The following is a 22,706-nucleotide window of genomic DNA, read 5'->3' on the forward strand; positions in this document are numbered from 1 at the left end:
CTCTGCTTCCTGCTTCTCCAGTTTTGACAGCAGGATGAAGTCAGAGATGTGACTCTTGTGAGCTTAAGCTATTTCAAAGCAGCGCACGTCTAATCTGTGTCCTGACCAAAGGAGGTGCGCGCGTGTGTGTCTGAGAGAGAGAGAGAGAGAGAGAGAGAGAGAGAGAGAGAGAGAGAGAGAGAGAGAGAGGAGGGAGAGAAAGAAGTGAGACACTGAAGCAAACAGAGTGAAGAAGAGAGGGAGAGAGGGGAAGGACTGTTTGTGTGCCTGGGTGCTGAGCAGCAGCAGAGCAGCTTAGATGCGGACCAGAGGTGACCAGGGCTCGGGGTGAAGGTGTGTGCGCGTATGTGTGTGTGCGTGTTTGTGTGTGTGCGCGCGTGTGCACGTGTGAGTTTGTGTTGCGCGCCTGGCAGAGAGACTGCAGGATCGGGAGGAAAAGGGCTCTCAACTTCCCTCTTCCTCTCTGCGCCGCTCTGCCCTGTGTCGCTCCCTGCCTACTGCTCCTCTTTCCCTTTTTTTTTACTCCGGGACACAGGCAGCTGCTGCCGCTGGTAGTGGTGCTGCTGCTGCTGGTGCTGGTGGTGGTGAGATGTGAAGAGGCTTGAAGTATGGCATGCAAGGATGGTTTCTGCCAAGAAGAAGGAGATGGTGACAGCGATGCGCCCCGCGTTTACTCGGACCCTCTTCTACTTTTTCTGTTTGCTGACTTGGTGAGTCTCTGTCCGCGATGCTGAAACCTGCCGCCGAGCTGTGTTTTCAGCCCTCAACTTACAAGTATCCCGATTTTCTTCTTCTTCTTCATAGTATGAAGAAAATCTCTGCGCAGACAAAAAAGGATGAAAGGATCTATCCGGAGAATTTCACTCGCATTTTGGACCGACTTCTGGACGGCTATGACAACAGGCTGCGACCTGGATTCGGAGGTATTTTAGAAAAATGCGCACTATTTTTGCGCACTATTGAGAGTGTTCTGCAATAAAAGTAGTCATATCAGCTATGTAACCACTCGGAAATATCCAGAATCTTAAAACCACCAGGTGAAATTTTATTTCTTCTGTAATTTATGCTACTTTTTAAAAATTTATTTTTAAAAGCCATACCTCGTAGCTCTAACCACATTATCGAGTAATAAAAGCATCCGGTGACATCTTTAAACCACTAAAAAGGGAGCTTCGCTTGTTATTGGACTTTTTAATGTAAGAGAACGTAAAATGTACTCTAAAGATAGCTGCAAACTCACTGCTGAGCAACAAAACACCCCATTAGTGTGGTTTAAATCAAGTCAGTTCCACCCATAGTAATCATACTACACCCCTGAAGCGCTCTAAATGAGCAGAGGGAACAATCCACTTGCTGAGGGAGGCTAAAGATTTCAATTTTGGTGTATTCTATTTATATAGCTCACAGCTGCAGTCATCTCAAGGCACTTGATACTGTAAAGTAAAGCTCCTGCAGGGGTGGAGAGAGAATGTCATTGATCTGTGAACAAGCACTTGGTGATGGTGGGGAGGAAGAACACGTTTCTAAGAAAAAAACATAAAATGACCATCAAATATGCCATAATTAAAAAAAAAGTGCACTTTTATTTGCACAGCCTAACAGTCTACAGCCTGAACCATGAAATAATTGCCAGAAAATTCCAAGTTTTTGAAACTGGTTTTTATTGAAGCTGAGAAATTTTATGTTAAATGGACGGCTACTTGAGCACTCAGAGCACTTTACACAACATGCCTTATTAATCCATTCATACCCATTCATGCCAACACCTTTCTTTTTCTATGGCAAAGTGTTTTCTTTTTAACATCCATACACATTCACACTCTAATGAGGTAATCTAATAATAGGAAGGTTGGTGGTTTGATCCCTGGCTGCTCCGGTCTTCATGGGAAAGATGCTAACCCCAAGTTGCTCTTTGATGGATCCAATAGAGTCTGTCTATGAATGTTAGACAAAAAGCACTTAACCAAAGAAAAAACAGTGCTCGCATGTGCTTGGGTATGAATGGGTGAGGCAAGTTGTATAAAGTGCTCTAAGTGCTCAGGTAGAGTAGAAAAGTGCTATACAAGAACTAGTCCAGTAACCATTTACCAGTTAACACTCAGAGAGCAACTTGAGGTTCAGTTTCTTGCCCATGAAGAAACTGCCCAAGAGTGAAGAAGCCAGGGGTTGACCCACCAACCTTAGTAGACAGCTCAGCCCAGTAATTTGCATCAGATTTGCATCAGACTGCCATTTCTATGCAGCTGTTTTAGGTTTTTTTGGGGGGGAAAATGACAGGTTTCTAAAACTCATCTGTCAAATATGATGCACTTGGCATTGCAGGGTTAAGACTGTGAAATGAGCATGAACGCCTTAGTGAAACTCTTTAACAGCATGGGGGAAGTAGAAAGCCAACGACATGCATGACATGTTTTCATGGGAACATTATGGCAACATTTTAATGACCTTTTTCTCTACAATGTTTTATGTGATTTGCATACGCAACATACTGCTTTGTGGTTTAGTGTATCACAACACGAGCGCTGCTGAGTTGTGCACAAGCCTGGTAGTTGTGCCCACTGAAGATGGGCCTCTGAGCTGGCACGTTTGAGTGAGTGTGGTTACATAATTGTGTGTATGTCAGCACACAAACGTCCTAATGCACAGTTCAAGTTCTAAAAGTACAGTTCTGGGTTTCTACGGCCATATTTCTCAAAGAGATGCCTCACTGCTGGTTGTAAAGCAGCCTGTCAGCAGAGATGTTCAGACATGCAGGCGTACCAGCTTCGCTTTAAAGTGAACAGAATGGAAACAGCAACAAAGGTGCTACAGCTCTGGAAGAGATAAGTTACTGCAAGGCTTTTAGATTGGCTAAACAAGTATGAATAGGACTCCTGTCTTTTTATGACCGCGACACTGAAGGATTTACACCAGTAAACGGTCATTAAACGTGACACTTGTCTGTTTCATTATCTCAACAGGTCCTGTGACTGAGGTCAAGACTGACATTTATGTGACAAGTTTTGGGCCTGTCTCAGACGTTGAAATGGTACCTATCCTATCTCATGTTTGTTTATGACTTTCTTTTTGTTTATTCTAAATTGAGTGTCAAACTACAGAAGACACAGAGATCAATACTTGAAGATAATGACTATCTTGCTCAACCAAGAGCCACTCAACCAAGCCTGCTTTATGTTTGGATGAAAAACCGAAGCAATTTCTTCCAGCTGGTCTTATTTTTGGTCCTTTTTTCCCAACGTAGGAATACACAATGGACGTATTTTTTCGCCAGATGTGGGTAGACCGGAGGTTGATGTACGAGGGCCCGATAGAGATTCTCAGGCTGAACAACCTGATGGTAACAAAGGTGTGGACACCGGACACCTTCTTCAGGAACGGCAAGAGGTCCGTCGCTCACAACATGACGGCGCCCAACAGGCTGTTCCGCATCATGAAGAACGGCACCATCCTCTACACCATGAGGTACTTATATATTAACTCGAATAATATGCCAATCTACAGATTGCAGCCAGCTCTAATTTTGCATCCATCTAAAAAGCCTGCTTGTGTTAGTTACACTTCATGTATTTGTTTTCTCTTTTTAGTGTTTTTTGCTCATTAAAATGGGATAGGAGGGATGACAGACTTTGTTTGTTATAAAGCAATGAAAGAGATTTCCTGTGAAATCAAAAACCCGCTCTCGCTGTGTACACAGTAGAGAGCTGTGTGGAGGCAGTGCACATGCCAAACTTTCACATTCATTCAGGAGAGCAGTTGATTGTTTGATAGTAATTGGCCTTTTTTATATAAAGATCAGCAGAATCAATGATTGCATAGCAACAATTGAAAAACCACCTTTGTTTGTTTTAAAATACCTGAACAAATAGAACCATGTAGGCAGTAGTTTTTGGTGTACCTTTAAAAGAAAGCCCTTATTGCCTTGTTATTGGTTCTAAGTCAAACGCTTCTCCTCTGTTCTGCAACAGGCTGACGATTAGCGCCGAGTGTCCCATGAAGCTCGTGGACTTCCCCATGGATGCACATGCATGCCCCCTCAAGTTTGGCAGCTGTAAGTTCTTTATGTGTGAGTTGGTGACATCAGCATCAGAAAACTTTATTGACACACAGTTTGCACAGTTGCTTTGTTACAACTGCAACATATATAGTTTATAAAAGGGGGAAATTAAGTAGAAGTAATAGTAACAATATGACATATAAAAAAAAGCATTTTTCAAACATAAACTTATTGAAAACATGCAAAAATATGCAAACAGATGAACAACACTTACAACACCAGGAGTTTAGTGTAGAGTACTAATGTAGATAGATTAGATGAAACTTTATTAATCCCTCGGGTGGGTTCCTCCGGGAAATTCGGTATATGTACAAAGTCAGTATTTTATCCATCCATCCAATAGGATTTATTATTAATATTAATGGTATTATTTAAATATAAACTAAATGGACAGAAGCTGAGATGAGGAGAAAGACATGATGATTTATTTTCTTTTTATATAGCTACATCATGACAGGAAATAAACGGTACCATTTTAGTGAGCCTCCTTTCAATGTTCTGGCTGTGCTACAAGAGAGAAAACAGGAAGAGGCTGCTGATTAGGTCTGACAGGACAAAGTGATCCAAACATGCATGTAAGATTACTGTTAACCTCTAATATTCCTGCAGTGCCTTTGAATGAGGAAAAGGACTCAAAGTTTTAAAAAATCTATCATTTTATCAGAATGTGAATTCTGTTCGTCCTCAATGTTTTGTCAAATGATTTTATTAATAAGTCATTATCACAGTGAAAATTTGTACCTGAGTAATAACATAACATAACAGCATTGTAGCATTGTAAGTCTGTTAGTTTGGGAAGACGCGAGTAATGTAAGTATAATTTTTAAAATTAAATACAACAATTAGTGATTTGTAAACACAATCAATATCCAGTCATTGTGTATTCTCACTCTGTTGCATGTTTGAGAGTCTAACATAAAAATAAACAAAACGCTGCCTGAGCAACTCGACACAGAGTAACTCAGTGTGACAGAGAGTGTAGAAAATCTTAGTTAAGATTTTTAATCTAAAGCTGAAATCCTGGAATTTCACCAGCACTCCCACTTTGGACTTTGCAATACCAAAGAACAGCTGCACACTATGGCAGATGTACACAAAAGAAAAAGCACTCTGAAATGATCATTTCTAAATGGAAAGTGAACCATCAAAATACTTCCAGTTAATTAAAAAATAATCAGTTTCATCACCTCAAAAATGAAGAAAATGTCACAGCAATGTAAAATACTGGAGTAAGTCAATTCAGTTAAATTAATTTTTGAGCTAAACATACAAGAGTACAGTAGAAGTGTAAGCAAATAACCCACTTCTGGTTCTTTACTTCTTGTAACTCAGATAAACTTGCACATTAAAACAGGTGGCAGTGTAATGAGCGTGTAATACGCAAAGATCTGATGTGAGTTACCTGGATGATTATTTTGTAAATCAGTTGTATTCCACTCTTACACAATTGAAGTGACTTTATTGAAAGGACAAAAAAAGCTGGATTCTAAGATGAATAGTGTGACAGCTGCTGTGTAGCAGTCGGTTAGGATAGCGTGACCACTTTATAAACAACCAAATAAGAGCGTTTAGACTGAATCTGAATCTAAACTAAGCAGAGTGGGTAAAAAAAGAGAAAACACCAGTGGAAGGCTAAGACAAAGAAAATATTGTCCTAGCTCAGTTCATGAAGCCACTTTCCTCCTCTTGGTACTGAAATGGATGCTGTGCTGAAAAGGAGCGCTAAAGAGCTGAGCAGAAAGCGACTAAATGCTATAGTTAATAATGAAACGTTTCATTCTTCATCGTGAACAATAAACGCCCAACTCAGCACCAGTGTTCACAGTGGGCCCACTGGTCAGCAGAAATGACTTATTTCAAATAAAGGAGCTTCTCAAAAAACGAGCAGCTGCGTCTTATCAGAGAGCAGCAGCGATTTGAAGATTACATCTGCAAGAGAAAGGAGAGGAAAAAAGACAACGAGTTTGCCTCTACACCCGCTGTCAATTACCCAATCTGGTGACATTGCGGAGGACAAATTCACATTCCTCGGTTATTGTCATCCCCCCTCCTCCCGTCCTTTCACCATCCTGTGCTGCTGCTGCTAGCCTCCAGTCAGGAGGAAGCAACCATGGATCTGATGTGGCCTGAAGCGAGGGAAAGGTCAGAATCCCTTCCTCTGCCTCAGGATAGCGCAGACCTATGCAGCTATTTTCCATAGCCGGTGCATGTGTCGATGTGTGCCTGCGTGCTAATTTTCTCGCTGTCTGCCCTGCCTTCATTTTTCCTCCATCTCTCCCCCTCTCTCTCCTCTCACCGTCTCCTTTTTCTGTTTCTCCATCTGGACTTGTGTGCACAGGCACTGCGTTCCACTCCATGACACACCAGAGTCATTTCATTTTGGCAGCACAGTTGGTATCCTGCCGATACGGAGTCCCATAGGGAGTGGCAGGCCAAGACAACTGGCATTTTGTTTTGCATTCGCACTCTGGTCAATCTCGCCAGTGAGAATACAGAATACAGAAAAAAAAACGCACAAAAAACAAAATAAAACAGAGAGGAAGCAACAACGGGGAATAAACAAACTTGTAATATAATGTGTGACTGTTACAACTTTAATTAGACACAAAGTGGCAGCTTGAGTCTTTACTAATTGGACAGTTTTACTGTTATCATATATTTTTACTTTCATTTGTTCTGATGTCATGGTGTGGTCCACAATTACCAAAATAGATTGTAAAACCTGCACTGGAATCATTTTCTTTATGCAGATTAGTGAATTATTCATGCTTGAGTGGAGGTGAGATGATGAGTCAATCTGGTAGAACCAATAAAAAAATTATTCGTGAAAAGTTTTTGGTGGAGACTTCTTGTCTGTTTTTGTTGTGATTCACTTAGAGGGGACTGTCTACATTTTTACACCTATAAAACCTGTTTGAAACAAAAAGATATGTTTTTGACAAACTTTACATTTTCATATGTAAATTTGAGCTGGCACACTGAACTTCTCTGAGACTAAATAAATCGAGCATAACATTCAGCCACTAAAATGTTTTTCTGTTCAGAAATACAAGCAAATAATTGCAAAAATACATTTTTTCTGCTTTTTTGTAAAACAGTACATACAAAACATAAAAATTTACTTTGGTAATTACCAATTTACTACTGTTACTGTAGCGCAGATGAGGCATAAACCTCACACAGGATGGTGATCTAATACGCTGCATATTTTAGTTGCATTTTACTCAAAATGATTGTCTCATGTTTATTAAGGGTGAAGAAACATATTTTGAGTGTAACAGGGACATTTGAGGCCCCACCCAACTGCTCTTTTCTGTTTTGAGAGGGGCAACCAATCAGCCAATCAGTTCCTCCAAATTTTCATTTCAGACACAGGATGAACTGAGGGGCAGCACTAAGGCCCAGTGTAAGACAAATAGGGATTGATTTTAATTATGAGTCATGCAAAGCTACTCTAGTAGAATCTAATAATAAGAATATCAACTTTATTAACAGGAACCTTTAAAGACCTCAAATGTAGGAATATTGGACACGACTTAATTAATTGAATTATCTATAACATATCCTACTTAAAGCAAAAAAAAAATTATTATATTAATCAATTATTAGTTTATTATAATATATTTAAGCATTAACGTTAACGTTGATCTTTTTTTGTGTGTGTGTTTGTTTGCTTTTTGTGTTGCTTCATGGGTGGACATGCAAATCAATTTCCCATTGGGGACAATAAAGTTACCGTTGAACCTTTATCAACAGACAAAGCAACAACTGTAGAGATAAAGGTTATTATCAATTTGAATTAGTTGTCTTTTCTTTAAATTTAGGCAATAAAATAAAGGCAATATAATACATGCTGCATATAAAATATATTAATTCAACTTAGTTTCACTACACCAACCCACCAAGGAAGTAGAGCTTGTCTTTTAATGGGAAGGTTGGTTCACTTCCCAGTTCTTCCAGTAAGCATACTGATGTGCTTTTGAGCAAGATAACAAACTCCCAACCTGCCCAAGCATCTTTCAGAATAAAAGGCTTGGAATAAAAACGCTCTGAGTAAAAAAGTGCTACATACAGTTAGATCCACAGGTTTGTGGATAATGACACAATAATAATTTTGCCTCTGTACATCAACACAGTGGAATTAAAAGCTGAAAGTCTGCAACAAATTCATCTTGGATTTTTGAGTTCAAGTTCAAACAAAATAACTGGATTCATTACTTTGGAATGATGGCCATTTTTATACATAATCCCTCCAAAAACGTATGAACCTAACCGTAAGCAGCCACGTCACCAGGAAAATGAAGTCCGGGTAAAAGCTGGCTAGTAAATGAAAACTTGTGTTGTTGCACCGGCCCAATAAATGCAGATGTTTTAAGTTTAGCAGCAATTTCCACAACAGTTGACAACAGACAAAATAACTAATGTGTAGCTCGTTCCTAATGGTTTCTGGTTTAATGCACTTTTACATAACAATATGCAGAATTTGTTCCAGGAATAGCAACCCCATTATCTGAGAAGGAAAAGCAGAAGTGCTAGAGGATGTAGCATTTATCACATATACAAACAGTGTGAAGAATGGCAATCCAAAGGAAAACAGGAGAAAAGTGGTAAAGGGGAAAAGGTGCTATTAACAGCTGGTTGGTGACAAGAAGAAATCTACAGTGATGATAATGTTTCAATTATATCAAAGTAAAATCCTGCACACATATGGACAGTTTACAGTATACAAAGAGCTGCTTTCTTCTGAGCATCTTGTTTTTCTGCTGCACTGCTCACAGCTTACAGTCAGTGACTCATGTCGGTGTGGCTTTGCTGTCTGCCCACAGATGCCTATCCTAAAACGGAGATGATCTATACTTGGACCAAAGGGCCTGAGCATTCAGTGGAGGTCCCTCCAGAGTCCTCCAGCCTCGTTCAGTATGATCTCATTGGCCAGACGGTCTCCAGTGAAACGATTAAATCCATCACAGGTGAGATTTGCTCATCCTTTCACCGTCCTGCTTTATCAACCGAGTTACAGTGAACGCTCGAGGAATAATGGGACACTGCTGTTCATTTATCACTTTTACAAAAGAGTCTGCTTTTTTATGAAAAGAAAAGATCCACATCTGTCTGAGCGCATTATATTGAATCATACTTGGAAGATTTGCCAAGTCTACACTGTGTTTCCACAAGACAGATTTGGGCGTCGCATATTGGGGGGATATAGAGTTTTGACACTTGCACAGACATGACAGTGGGTCTACTGGACCATGGCTAGCACACAGTCTTGTGAAATGAAACCCTCAAACATCATGCGTTGAGACATTTCAGAGCCAGTTGGCTCGCAAAAATACTGAAAGCCCCACACACCACACCAAAAAAAAAAAGATTTTAGCAGCAGAAAGCTACAGCAGAGTGCAAATGGACACAATGTAGAAGTGAGGGGAGAAAACCAGATCAAATGTGACATCTGTCTGGAGCTGCATTAATGAAATCTGTCAGCCTGCAACTTCAAATTCTTTGTTAATGAAACTAATTCATTTCTGTTGATCCCCCAGGTGAATATGTGGTCATGACGGTCTACTTCCACTTGAAACGTAAAATGGGCTACTTCATGATTCAGACGTATATCCCCTGCATAATGACAGTAATCCTCTCCCAAGTGTCCTTCTGGATAAATAAAGAATCAGTCCCAGCGCGCACAGTTTTCGGTATGTAGACTTCACACAGCATTCATGCTGCACTGCCTTTCTGCTCCTCTCTCTCTCTGTTTATTTGGTGCCTGCATGCCAATGGAGCAATCAGAGCTGGAGTATCTATTCAGTCAACACAACAAGGCGATGCTTCAGCACGCGGTGATTACGGGAAACAAAAAGTTTCCCATTCTATTTTATTTTCACCTCTTACAGTAATTCTCTAAAATATGTTTGGCTCAAAAAGCATTTACAAGCAGTAATACTGCACGTGTGGTTGAAATAAACATTTTTAATCAGATGGGGAAAGATGTCCTCCTTATTGTAGTTGCTAATGACAAGCTTTATTTTGGCCATAAATAACTTACTTCAAATACAAAACTAAACTGGAAACAAACCAGGACCAGTAACTAGGAAATGGCTGAAAACACAGAGGAAAACACACCAGGGAGTAACGAGGGAATGGAAAACAGGAAGAAAGCACAGCTGGGGCTAATCTGAGGCCCTTTCTCAATTCTCAAGTACGCGAGTACGTACTCGCGTTCTCGGCAAGTACGGACTCGCCGAGAACGCGAGTACGGACTCGCGATTTGTACAATTGGAACACCCTCGTACTTGATGATGTCACACACAGGTCCGGAGTTTTTACTGCCGTCCCCTCTTAATTTAACTGTGAGTAATATGTTATGAAGCTTAACTTTAATCACAGCCAAACCGGTTTACTCAGGAACAAATAAAACACTGAAATAAACCAAACATTAACATTTAGAAGTGATCTAAGTGACTTATATATTATGTTTAACCTCAGTAGTGAAATCTCTATTAATAAAAATAGTGTACATGTACATACGTGTACATACCTTAATAAAAACAAGCAGGTGAGATGTTAGAACGCTTTTATTTTTATTGTAGTGGACACTCAATACAATAGACAGCTACTGGGGTTTGGGGTTTGTTTAACCCGAGTAGCGAAAAGACCGCGGGGGGGGGGGGGGGGGGGGGGGGGGTGTTGAAAACGACACTAGCAATGATAAATCATGATGAAATCAACAACAAAACACAAAACCCTGGGTCACCGATCCCGGACCAGGACAGCTACAGTCACACTAAGTCACAAAATTACTGCACCAGTATGGAACAAACTTATGATGTTTTTGCCTTTGAAATGGTTTATTTAAAGACCAGGTCCACAATTTGGTGCATCAAGATGGTGATAATTAGGTGGTGTTAGTGTGCTATCAGTTTGAATGGAGTCAAGTTGGCAGCTACGTGCAGTCTGTTTGTGGCGATACAGCAATTAACGTTCACAAATTAGCCCAAATAACAAATCTGTTGCTTTCTGCATCGACTGAAATTCACATTGACTAAGATGCTCATAGATCTGAAACAGAAAGTCCTCCACAAATAGTGACGTAGTTGCTGCAAAATGCAGATTTAACTGCAGAATTACACACAGCAACCTTGCTTTTATATAGGAACATAACCAAAATACAACCAGCTGAGTTGATGGACTGATGGACACAGACCGACTCAGACTGACTGAAAAAGTTGTCAATCTGCGTTTATGCGTTGGACAGAAATTATTTGCAAATGTTTGAGTCCAAGGGGGACTTTAATTTTGTGGAGACAGGTTGCCTTCCAACAACTACCCGTGCAATCACATTGTGACCAAAAGTGGTCTTCCACAGATTGAGTGTACTACTTGCAAAAAATGCCATGCAGTCACCGGGTAACCATGAATTTTTCCTAGATGCCGTCCAGTTTTGTCTCTAGTGTGACTAAGTCCTTTACACTCTGTGGGATTTCCAATGAGCTTTTCTTGTCTTAAGCTCTCTTTTTCAGTGCTGTGAGCTTTAATCTGATTTCCTATTGTGAGTCATGGGTCGGCCATTTGTTTGTTTGTTTGTATTTGTTCTGTGTTGTCTAAGGTCATATGGCTTGTTGATGAATTTCACAGTCAGCGCTAAGACTACCGGCCCTGTTAGCGGTCACGTTAAAAACCTCCACTGTCAAACTCGACATGATCAACAAACTTCTGTTATCTTTTCATTTGTTCTGTAACTTAATTTATAGCTAATTTTATTTGCTTACAGTCAGCAAAATAAGAAACTCCTTCTGAATTCATAATTTAAACGGTTTGTAAAGAAGTGAACAGTCTATTATTTAAATTTGATTAAAAAAAATAAAAATAAAATAAAGTGCAGCCTTACCTAATGTCCATCCGACTGTTACTCATTTTATATTAAGATTTAAAAATCTAGTCGGTATTGGTATGAAGAGTAACCTTCAATAATGGTAATAAATCACACAGCAATAGGACATTCATGTAGTTGTAAAAAGCATGATAATATATTAAGTAATCCAAAGTATTCAGAATACGTTACTCTCATTGAGTAACTTACCTGTATACGTTACAAAATACATTTTGGGGCATGTAATCTGTAATCTGTAGTGGAATACATTTGAAAAGTAACCTTCCCAACAGTGAACATGACACATAAACCAGGGGACATGGATAACTAACTAATACAAACTAATAATAATACTAGGACTTAGTGTTATCTCCTAAATAATACAACCCTTAACTTGACAATAGCACATGATATTAACATAAGAAATCAACAATTCAAACATAACCCAAAATCCCCCTGACAAAAATAAAATTACTTCTCCTCAGTCTCCTAAATTCAGTGCATCCCTTAGAAGGAAAATAAGAAACATAAATAAAAAGAATTGTACCAAAACGTAACACAAAATGAAATTGACAGGGGAGTGCTTTCAGTTTTGCAGTGTGCTGCATTTCTGTTAATTAAAACGTCTTTGCAGGCGACACTGCATTTCTTCAATTGGCCTAAGTACATCTAAAAGCAAACAAATAAAATAAAGGCCATACTAAATTCATTGTTGATGTAAATAAAACTCAAAGTAAAGTACCTGACCTATCTACCCCTGCTTTGTGTACTGCACATGTTTTGTCACTTAGTTGGGGAGGGAATAACATCTTTTTCCAGTATGTTGACCATTTTTCTGAAGCCTTCTAGGGTCCAGCTCTTTGCCTTCTTTTGTGGCAGACATTTGAATTTTGTTGCATAATCTGTCTTTGAATACAGTGGTACTCCTCCAGACAGAAAACAAGCAGTGCAGTGCAGGGAACAGCTGTGATTGGCACATGCAGACTTGAGGTGAGGCGCTGATGTAGGGAGCACTCGATTTACTTTTGCTTTCCATTTTCAGTATCGCTCAGTAACTGTGGGAAGCCAAAATCGTGATTGAGATTAAACTCTGATTAATTGTGCAGTCCTAATCCTTAAATACTTGCCAATGAAACTTTCGTTCGATAATATACTTGATCCAAATTCTTGCTGGTCAAAAGGGGATTAAATACGTTTCTCCCTCACTAAAACTTGGATGGGTTGAGAACGACTCTGTGTCCCCCAGATGAGTTGGAAGAGGTGGCCATGGCGAGTCTGCTTTGACTGCTGCCCCCGCGACCTGAACTCAGATAAGCAGAAGAAAATGGATGGACAATCCCAGATCACGTTCTGCCTGTAGTACAGTCATTAAAATATTGCATTTTCACACCAGAGCTACTCTATCATTAAAGTGCTCTAAAGCAGGGGTGCCCAATCCCAGCCCTCGAGAGCTACCGTCCTGCAGCTTTTAGATGCATCCCTACTCCAACACAGCTGAATCAAATGGTTTGATTACCTCTTCAGCATGCCATCAAGTTTGGCAAAGGCCTGATAACAAGCCATTCATTTGATTCAGGTTTGTTGGAACAAGGATGCATCTAAAAGCTGCAGGACGGTAGCTCTCGAGGGCTGGGATTGGGCACCCCTGCTCCAAAGTGTTGAAGAAAAAAGTCTTTAACAAGTTATATTTTCAGTCAGTGAGTGCATCTTTTGTATCTGTTACTCCGCCCCCCCCCCCCTCCCCTGTAATATGCAAAACTGCACTGGTTAAAACAAACAGAATCAATGTGATCATAGAGGTTTTTGTTGGTTACAGTAAGGTAGTCACAGGTCAGCCATCAAGCAAACCAGTTACTTTATTGATCACTATATTTGATTTATGAATATGAATTGAGATTACACCCAAATATATAGTGTATATAGTATATGTTTGAGTAAATTATAAATAATTAGTTTGCTACCCATACTAATATCTTGCTGTAACAGTAAAAATGAGCAGATGTTCGTCAGACTTCACAGAACTGCTACAGTTCTTGCTAAAATGAAGGTGCATTGATCAAAAGCCAGACCCAATGGAAGGGAAAGTTGGATGAAATTAGCACAAAATCCATCTGTCTTCCTAAAAGCGAAGTGGGCGAGATGAACATTACAAACAATAGCCTCCCTGCATGCTGGCTGCTCATAGATGTGCTGCAAAACCTGCTTTCAGTTTTTAGCCTGTAACCCAGTTGCGTGCTATCCATACTCCCTTGCTACACTGTTTGGGTTTGCCCTAGAATAGACTAATTAGTGTGTGACAATAGACATGTTGTCTATTGAATGATAGTGGCACTGATGCTTGCCGCTGTTTGAAAGTATTCCTGCATTGCTTTCAAGAGAATTAGCATTAACTCATCACCATGACTAATGACAAGCTAACTAAGAGAAAACCAAACAAGTGTCAGTGGTGATTAATGATTCTGATTTAATATGCTGACCGTTCATGATGCTGCACAGACGTCTGCATAAAACCACACGTGGGTTTATACAGTAGTACTGACCCCATGTATGAAATCCACACATCTCCTCTATTGACTGGCATTTTGTTAGCTAGCACTCTGTCAAATCATCATAACATACTCAGACACCAACACAACCAACAACCCACCCCACCATTTGGCTTTAATAAAGGTGTCACGCATACTGCAACATCACCTCTAAGCATTCATTTGGTATAGTGAATGCTTTTGCCGTCAGCTGTTGAGTTGCTTAGTGAAAAATGATGCTGTGTGGCTCTCTCTCTCTGAGTGTCGCTCAGTGTAATATAGCACGAGCGAATCACTGCTGCTCTTCTTCAGCGGACAATGTATCTGACAGTCCTGCTGCTCTACCCCTGCCTCCCCCGCCCCAAACTGTCCGGCATGACAGAGGCATCACAGCAGCCCGACTATTGACGCATGAGTCGAGCCTTTGAGACAGTGGAGTTCTGCTGTTATCCGCTGCTTTTCAGCCGGCGCGTGTGTGACTGTTTGGGTTGGAAGGTGGTCTGTGTTTGGATTTCTCCTCTTCTTCCCTACAGCCTCTGTTTTGACTTCCTGCCTCTATGACTCCACTGCAGTGACCTGTTTTAAGCCTAAAAGAAGCGGTTTGTCAAGAAGACAAACAGGAGTGGAGTGAGGATTAGAGCTCAAGCTTCATGGTTTCAAATAGAGTCAAGATAAAAAGTACACTTAAAGTAAAACGAGTGTTTCTTAAAGCCTCAAATTATAACTTTCTAGACTTTTGACATTTAACAACTCCAGTGATTGTCTCAAATCAGAGTTTATGGCCAGTAATCGTTCTGGAAGTCCCAAAGTGTAATTGTCCTTTGGTCTATGAAGAGGCACACATTTATGATCCTACAGTACATCTTCTCTGTGAAAGTGAAGACAAAGGACCATGAGTTTCGATTAAGAGGTTACTCTTGTGACATCAGGCGCATGTTTCCTTAGACACAATAACTGGTCACGAGAGAAAACTATGCGTTCCTCGACGAGTTGGAGAGTCGTGCCATGAGGTTGGTGGCTGCTTCTGGGAGAAACTAATTGCAAAGAAGGTGCTACACCAAAAACTACCCTGTGATTGTGTTGATTGCAAGAGTAGAAGACCCAAGTGCAGACAGAGGCGAGGAGACAAAAGTGGACTTAACGAAAAGCGAGCCTTTATTTAGGGCTGAAACTCACGAAAATACAGCAAGGCTAAACTGCGGGAAAACCTGAACATAAACTGGGAAACTATGACTATGACTTGACTGGGAAACTGTGAGAAGGGGTAGGGAAGGTAACACAAACAACGCGACGCTGAACACAGGAAGACGGAGGACTTAACTACACACATGAGGTGATGAGGAGACACATGAGGACACAGCTGACTAGAATGAGACATAATGACAAAGGGCGAGTAAGACTAAACATGTAGTAACAAGAAACACAAGGTAAAAGTAAAACAGGAAACATGGAGACTAGACATGACAACACAAGCTTAACAGACCTAAAGCACATGACAGACTAGAAAAGAACCCAAACACAGATTGCTGCGGTCTTTTGTATTTTGCATAGAACATACCAACTTCTCTGCAAACTCTCACCAAATAGTAGTCAAGCAGCAGTAACAACAAGTTCAACATAATCTGGAAATGCAGACCATTCACCTTCAAAGTAAAAGCCCTGTCGCATTTTTTCCCAGTGAGCAATGGTTGTCAAATAGTAGGACTATGTAACTGAAGGCTTATTAATTCGACCCTACATGGTCACATGTCCAAAATGAGGGAAAAGCAAACATTAGCAATCACAACACCTTGCCCGACTATCCTATGAAGCATACTAATTCATGCAATTTACTGTATCTTCTTATTTAGCTACATAAGTAACAGTCTATACAGTATATTCAGATATATGCTGCACTTGTTGTTGCACAGCTGCTTTCACTCTTTCTGCTTCCTGCTATAAGCTAATAACCTCAAAGCTTTATGTTCCTGAAGTACCAACATGAAAAAAACATCTCTCTATGCAGCGCTTGGAACAATCAAGTATCCAAACCAAGCATAATTATGGTGAAAGAATGGCTTCCGGATAATTTCTCTGATTTCAGCGACCCACACCATACTTTGCATTATATACATAATCAGTTCCAGAGTCAGTGAAATGTTTCCACGAAAGCTTTAATTTTAATTTTAATAGAAAACACCCACTGTTTCATTCTTTTGGCTATGTTAAGAAAAGCTCTCTATTAGAGGGTAACGTCCTCAGTCTGTGGCCTTGAGCTGCAGTTCACCTATCAATGTCATCCAGCTGCTTTTGACTGACAGGTAATTATATGGCGGTCACGTCCGGGCAAAGGAGACATGCGTTTATGTTGGGTAAGGGCTGTGACGCACAGATTGTTCCAGATCTTTGGCATAAAGGGGATTTTCTCCAAATCACATTATTGCTATTGGTTAATAGTACCAAGGGCGAGTGACGAGCGTCAGGCTTATACGGTGACCTTCTGTTATTGTAGAAGCCCCGCATAACCTTGGGTGCTGGTCAGACAGGTGTCTTGTTTTATTTTTATGGTCCCTCGCTGGGTAGTGCAGCGACAAATAAATGAGAACACATGACATTCAGTCCCGGTGTCTGCATGAACCTCAGTCAATGTGTCCTCTAGCTCTGTGATGTATAACCTTTCTTTATTTGAATTATTTCCACAATTTGAGAGTTACCAGTGTTAATGTGATATACAGGGTGGGCCATTTATATGGATACAATTCCATTTTATTACAATGTATCCATATAAATGGCCCACCCTGTAGTTAGGAAACTGCAAGCTCACAGTGGCATAATATAAGTTAATGCTTAGTTATATAAACAGTATTTGGAGGTAGAGCATGCTGACCATTGCTTAGATGTCTTAATTCATCTGCTGTATAAAGACCTTGACTATCTTTAGCAGGACTATGATATAAGAAATTAAGTGGGTTGGTACCAAATTATTGATGGAAGTGATTGCCAATGAGACTGGAGAATACAGGGAGTGCAGAATTATTAGGCAAATGAGTATTTTGTCCACATCATCCTCTTCATGCATGTTGTCTTACTCCAAGCTGTATAGGCTCGAAAGCCTACTACCAATTAAGCATATTAGGTGATGTGCATCTCTGTAATGAGAAGGGGTGTGGTCTAATGACATCAACACCCTATATCAGGTGTGCATAATTATTAGGCAACGTCCTTTCCTTTGGCAAAATGGGTCAAAAGAAGGACTTGACAGGCTCAGAAAAGTCAAAAATAGTGAGATATCTTGCAGAGGGATGCAGCAATCTCAAAAATGCAAAGCTTCTGAAGCGTGATCATCGAACAATCAAGCGTTTCATTCAAAATAGTCAACAGGGTCGCAAGAAGCGTGTGGAAAAACCAAGGCGCCAAATACCTGCCCATGAACTGAGAAAAGTCAAGCGTGCAGCTGCCAAGATGCCACTTGCCACCAGTTTGGCCATATTTCAGAGCTGCAACATCACTGGAGTGCCCAAAAGCACAAGGTGTGCAATACTCAGAGACATGGCCAAGGTAAGAAAGGCTGAAAGACGACCACCACTGAACAAGACACACAAGCTGAAACGCCAAGACTGGGCCAAGAAATATCTCAAGACTGGTTTTTCTAAGGTTTTATGGACTGATGAAATGAGAGTGAGTCTTGATGGGCCAGATGGATGGGCCCGTGGCTGGATTGGTAAAGGGCAGAGAGCTCCAGTCTGACTCAGACGCCAGCAAGGTGGAGGTGGAGTACTGGTTTGGGCTGGTATCATCAAAGATGAGCTTGTGGGGCCTTTTCGGGTTGAGGATGGAGTCAAGCTCAACTCCCAGTCCTACTGCCAGTTTCTGGAAGACACCTTCTTCAAGCAGTGGTACAGGAAGAAGTCTGCATCCTTCAAGAAAAACGTGATTTTCATGCAGGACAATGCTCCATCACACGCGTCCAAGTACTCCACAGCGTGGCTGGCAAGAAAGGGTATAAAAGAAGAAAAACTAATGACATGGCCACCTTGTTCACCTGATCTGAACCCCATTGAGAACCTGTGGTCCATCATCAAATGTGAGATTTACAAGGAGGGAAAACAGTACACCTCTCTGAACAGTGTCTGGGAGGCTGTGGTTGCTGCTGCACGCAATGTTGATGGTGAACAGATCAAAACACTGACAGAATCCATGGATGGCAGGCTTTTGAGTGTCCTTGCAAAGAAAGGTGGCTATATTGGTCGCTGATTTGTTTTTGTTTTTGAATGTCAGAAATGTATATTTGTGAATGTGGAGATGTTATGTTGGTTTCACTGGTAAAAATAAATAATTGAAATGGGTAAATATTTGTTTTTTGTTAAGTTGCCTAATAATTCTGCACAGTAATAGTCACCTGCACACACAGATATCCCCCTAAAATAGCTAAAACTAAAAACAAACTAAAAACTACTTCCAAAAACATTCAGCTTTGATATTAATGAGTTTTTTGGGTTCATTGAGAACATGGTTGTTGTTCAATAATAAAATTATTCCTCAAAAATACAACTTGCCTAATAATTCTGCACTCCCTGTAGTGCTGACAGACAATTCACAGGAAGGGGCACATACAGTTAGGTCGACAAGTTTATAGACAGTGACAAAATGTTTATAATTTAGACTTAATTTAGTCTTTACATCATCTTATGGATTCTAAATCAGACGGTCAAGATGTGACGTTTTAGGTTTAATTTGTCACTTAGTACAATTTTTACTTTTACTTACTTTTTAATTGTGCAAGCAATAATAATAATAATGAATTGCATTTATATAGCACTTTACAATTCCACTATTCAGTCACTCTCACATTCACACACTGGTGGAGGCAAGCTACAGTTGTAGCCACAGCTGCCCTGGGGCAGACTGACAGAAGCGAGGCTGCCATCGGCCCTTCTGGCCAACACCAGTAGACGGTAGGTAAAGTGTCTTGCCCAAGGACACAACGACTGAGACTGTCCGAGCCGGGGCTCGAACCAGCAACCTTCCAATTACGAGATGAACTGCCAACTCTTGAGCCACGATCGTACCGCAAGTGGTTGGCCATTACACATACTTTTATACACAGTCCCCCATTTTCAAGTCAAGTCAATTCAAGTTAAGTTAAGTGGCTTTATTGTCATTCCAACCATGTGCAGTGGTACATACATAGTGAAACAAGACAATGTTCCTCCAAGACCGTGGTGCTGCATATGGCATATAACAGACAATCAACACAGGACTACATAAAGTGCAATTTGCAAAAATTGCAACCCCCCCTGAAGACAAAGACAACAACACCAGACAGAAAGAACGATACAGACACAGCAGTGCAATCGAAATGTGCAGAAGACTGAGCCGTATGGGCACCGGTTCAGCTCAGTGCGTTATAGCATTGTAAAGTAACTTTGTCAATCAATCAATCAATCAATCAATCAATCAATCAATTTTATTTATATAGCATTTTTAAAAACAAAATTTTTTGACCATATTACTGTACAATAAAATAATCAGATAAAATTTAAAAGGAAAGTAAAATAAAAGGTAAGAAAATAATAAGAATAAAATAATGACAGACTCATACAGAACTAAAAGCCAAAGAGTAAAAATGGGTCTTTAAGCGGGTGAATGAGTCGAGTCACTGAGTGTTCAGGAGTCTGACGGCTTGGGGGAAGAAGCTGTTTCACAGTCTGGCAGTGACGGCCCGAATGCTCTAGTACCTTTTGCCAGAAGGCAGCAGTGTTTTTCAGGGCCTCAAAAGTAATTGGACAATTGACTGACAAGCAGTTTCACGATCAGATGAGGCCTGTTCCTTTGTTTTTCCAGACAGACTGATTAAGAAGTTAAAAGATCTAGAGTTGATTCCAAGTATTGAACTTGTATTTGGCAGCTTTTAGCTGGAGCTCTTAATCTGAGGTCCACAGAGATGCCCAGATGCAAGAAGAGGAGGCTGAAAAATCAAAATAAAGGTACATCAGCGACATCAAAGAAGAAACTCCACAGAAGACAATGGATAAAAACTGTTCTTTCCTAGGTTACGAAAAAAATTTCACAACATCTAGCCGAGTCAAAAACATCGTTGAGGAGGTAGAGTGAGTGACAACAAAGAAGGTTTACAGCAACAACCACTGGTTACAATCAAGAAACTGATCATACAGCGCTCCACAGTCCAAATGACCCAAAGAAAGTACAAAAGAAGCCCAAGAGTTTTTCAAGGCAAAGAAATGTTCAGATTAGTTACCAGATCTCAACAAAATAGAGCAGCTTTACAGATACTGAAGACAAACTCGAGAGTGGAGCAACTGAAAGCAGCTGCAATAAAGGCGTAGCAGAGCAGCTCGAGGGAGGAAACAGTAGTCGGTGATATTCATGAATGGTAGACTTCAGACAGTCATTGATTACAAAGGATATTCACCTAAGTATTAACCACAAACCTTATGTTAAAGTTATGCTGGCTTGTCCAATTACTGCTGAGCCTCTGAAAATTTGTTTCTATGTATAAAAATGTTTGTAATGTTTGTTTGTTTAAAGCTGAAAGTCTGCATTCAATCACACCTTGATTGTTTGATTGAAAATCCACTGTGCTGGTGCAGACAGGCAACATCAGTCCTCAGAGTACAGAGTCGAGTGAAACTCTCAGAGTAGCTCAAGTGGACAAATGCTTTTTGTGGTTCTATTGTACATGTTTCTATTGCAAAGCTATACTGTATACTGTATATGGTTCATTATCCTTCTGCCTTCAGTTAATGAAATCTCCTGATGAGAAGAACATAATATATGGGTTATTGAACACATCTGGTTTTCTATTCCGATCTGCAGTGTTAAAATTCATACCGGTCTGTGGTGAAGCCTCAGTTTTCCCAGTGAGATGGATATTTTTGCAACTCTACTTACATTCAAATTGAGTCAAATTCAGACTAATTATGTGCTTTGATCAAATATGAAAGAATTTATGTCAACTCCCTCTTTGACACAGGCTCATGTGTTCTTTTGTTTTTATTTTCCCACAAACCAAGGCATCACCACTGTCCTGACCATGACAACGCTCAGTATCAGTGCTCGCCATTCCCTCCCCAAGGTCTCGTACGCTACTGCGATGGACTGGTTCATCGCCGTCTGCTTCGCCTTTGTCTTCTCCGCCCTCATTGAGTTTGCCGCTGTCAACTACTTCACCAATGCACAGATTGAGCGCGCCAAAAAGAAGCCGGCCAAATGTCCCCCGGTGCCCCAATCCACGCCTGTCAAGGTCAAGGACGCAGAGGAAGTGCTGCAGGTGACTTCTGTTTCTCTCAAAGTGGCTCAATAATCTGATCACACTTTATTTCAAGGAGCACTCACAGAGCATGTCCCTTATTATGTGCTTACTGCCTTTAGCCTACACGTTTGAATCATCAGAAGTGGTTCCTGCATGTGAGAGTAGTCAGCTGAGCTCCTGCTTACAGGGTGTTAAGGAAAGCTAGAGAAACCTGGTCCCAGAACTTTACAAATGAAATCTTGCTTGTCAAATTAAAAACAACTGCTTGTTAAAAGACAGAAAAAAATGTGTGTGAGAGAGAAAATAAGACGGGTCTGAAAACAGCTTCACAGCACAGATGTTTGGGAGTAGTCACGAGGTGTGCAACCTTTCTTTTGAAATTATACGTGCATGAACTGACATAAGCGTCTATTTCTGTGTGACGAAGTTTAAGCAAATTGCATCGACACCATGGCAAGTTACATGGATTCAACGAGGATTCATGAATATACCATGAAGCTATTTTAAAGCTGTAAGTCAGATATGATGAATGTGTTGCAGTGCTGTTTATGTAACTGTAGGAATGTGTTCATGGCGCCAGATAAACACGTGCGATGTATTTGTCTCAGCCTGCATAATCTTCTGAAGAGTGGAAATCATAGGTCATCTGTTAACCGATCATTGAAGTTGACGTAACCCACCAGCGGATATGCCCGTTTTACAGTAACTACTTTAAGTTGTTCCCTTCTGCCTAAATCCCAGTGTGGTGTAATCATGCCTGAATGCAGTATAGTGACAACAGCGCTTCAGTGGATTAGGGAGTTGCCATGGCAACGCAGTCCGAATACATCTGTATAGGTTTCAGGATAGCTCTGGCAACAGGGGGGGAAATTAATACTCTCTTCCTCAGGAGCAGGTCCTGTTACCAGAGGGCTTGGCACATGGGTCACAGTGTGTTGATGGTTCCAACTCCTCAGCATTTTACCTCCTCCATGTTGAGACACAAACTCCACGCACACGCACACACTC

General features: G+C 40.6%; 1 protein-coding gene across 1 annotated transcript in view; it reads left to right on the forward strand.

Moving 5' to 3' along the window:
• The first annotated feature begins 248 nt into the window (after nt 1-248).
• gabra4 (gamma-aminobutyric acid type A receptor subunit alpha4) overlaps nt 249-22,706 on the forward strand; it is a 30,148-nt gene continuing 7,690 nt past the window's right edge. Inside the window, exons 1-9 of the mRNA XM_004563171.3 lie at nt 249-333; nt 536-710; nt 805-923; nt 2,961-3,028; nt 3,242-3,462; nt 3,966-4,048; nt 8,881-9,024; nt 9,595-9,747; nt 21,460-21,716. Of these exons, the coding sequence (XP_004563228.1) occupies nt 622-710; nt 805-923; nt 2,961-3,028; nt 3,242-3,462; nt 3,966-4,048; nt 8,881-9,024; nt 9,595-9,747; nt 21,460-21,716 (1,134 nt within the window). The 5' untranslated portion in view covers nt 249-333; nt 536-621. The remainder of the gene's footprint in view (nt 334-535; nt 711-804; nt 924-2,960; nt 3,029-3,241; nt 3,463-3,965; nt 4,049-8,880; nt 9,025-9,594; nt 9,748-21,459; nt 21,717-22,706) is intronic.

Source organism: Maylandia zebra, linkage group LG2 (genome assembly GCF_041146795.1).
Source record: "Maylandia zebra isolate NMK-2024a linkage group LG2, Mzebra_GT3a, whole genome shotgun sequence".
Classification (NCBI taxonomy): domain Eukaryota; kingdom Metazoa; phylum Chordata; class Actinopteri; order Cichliformes; family Cichlidae; genus Maylandia; species Maylandia zebra.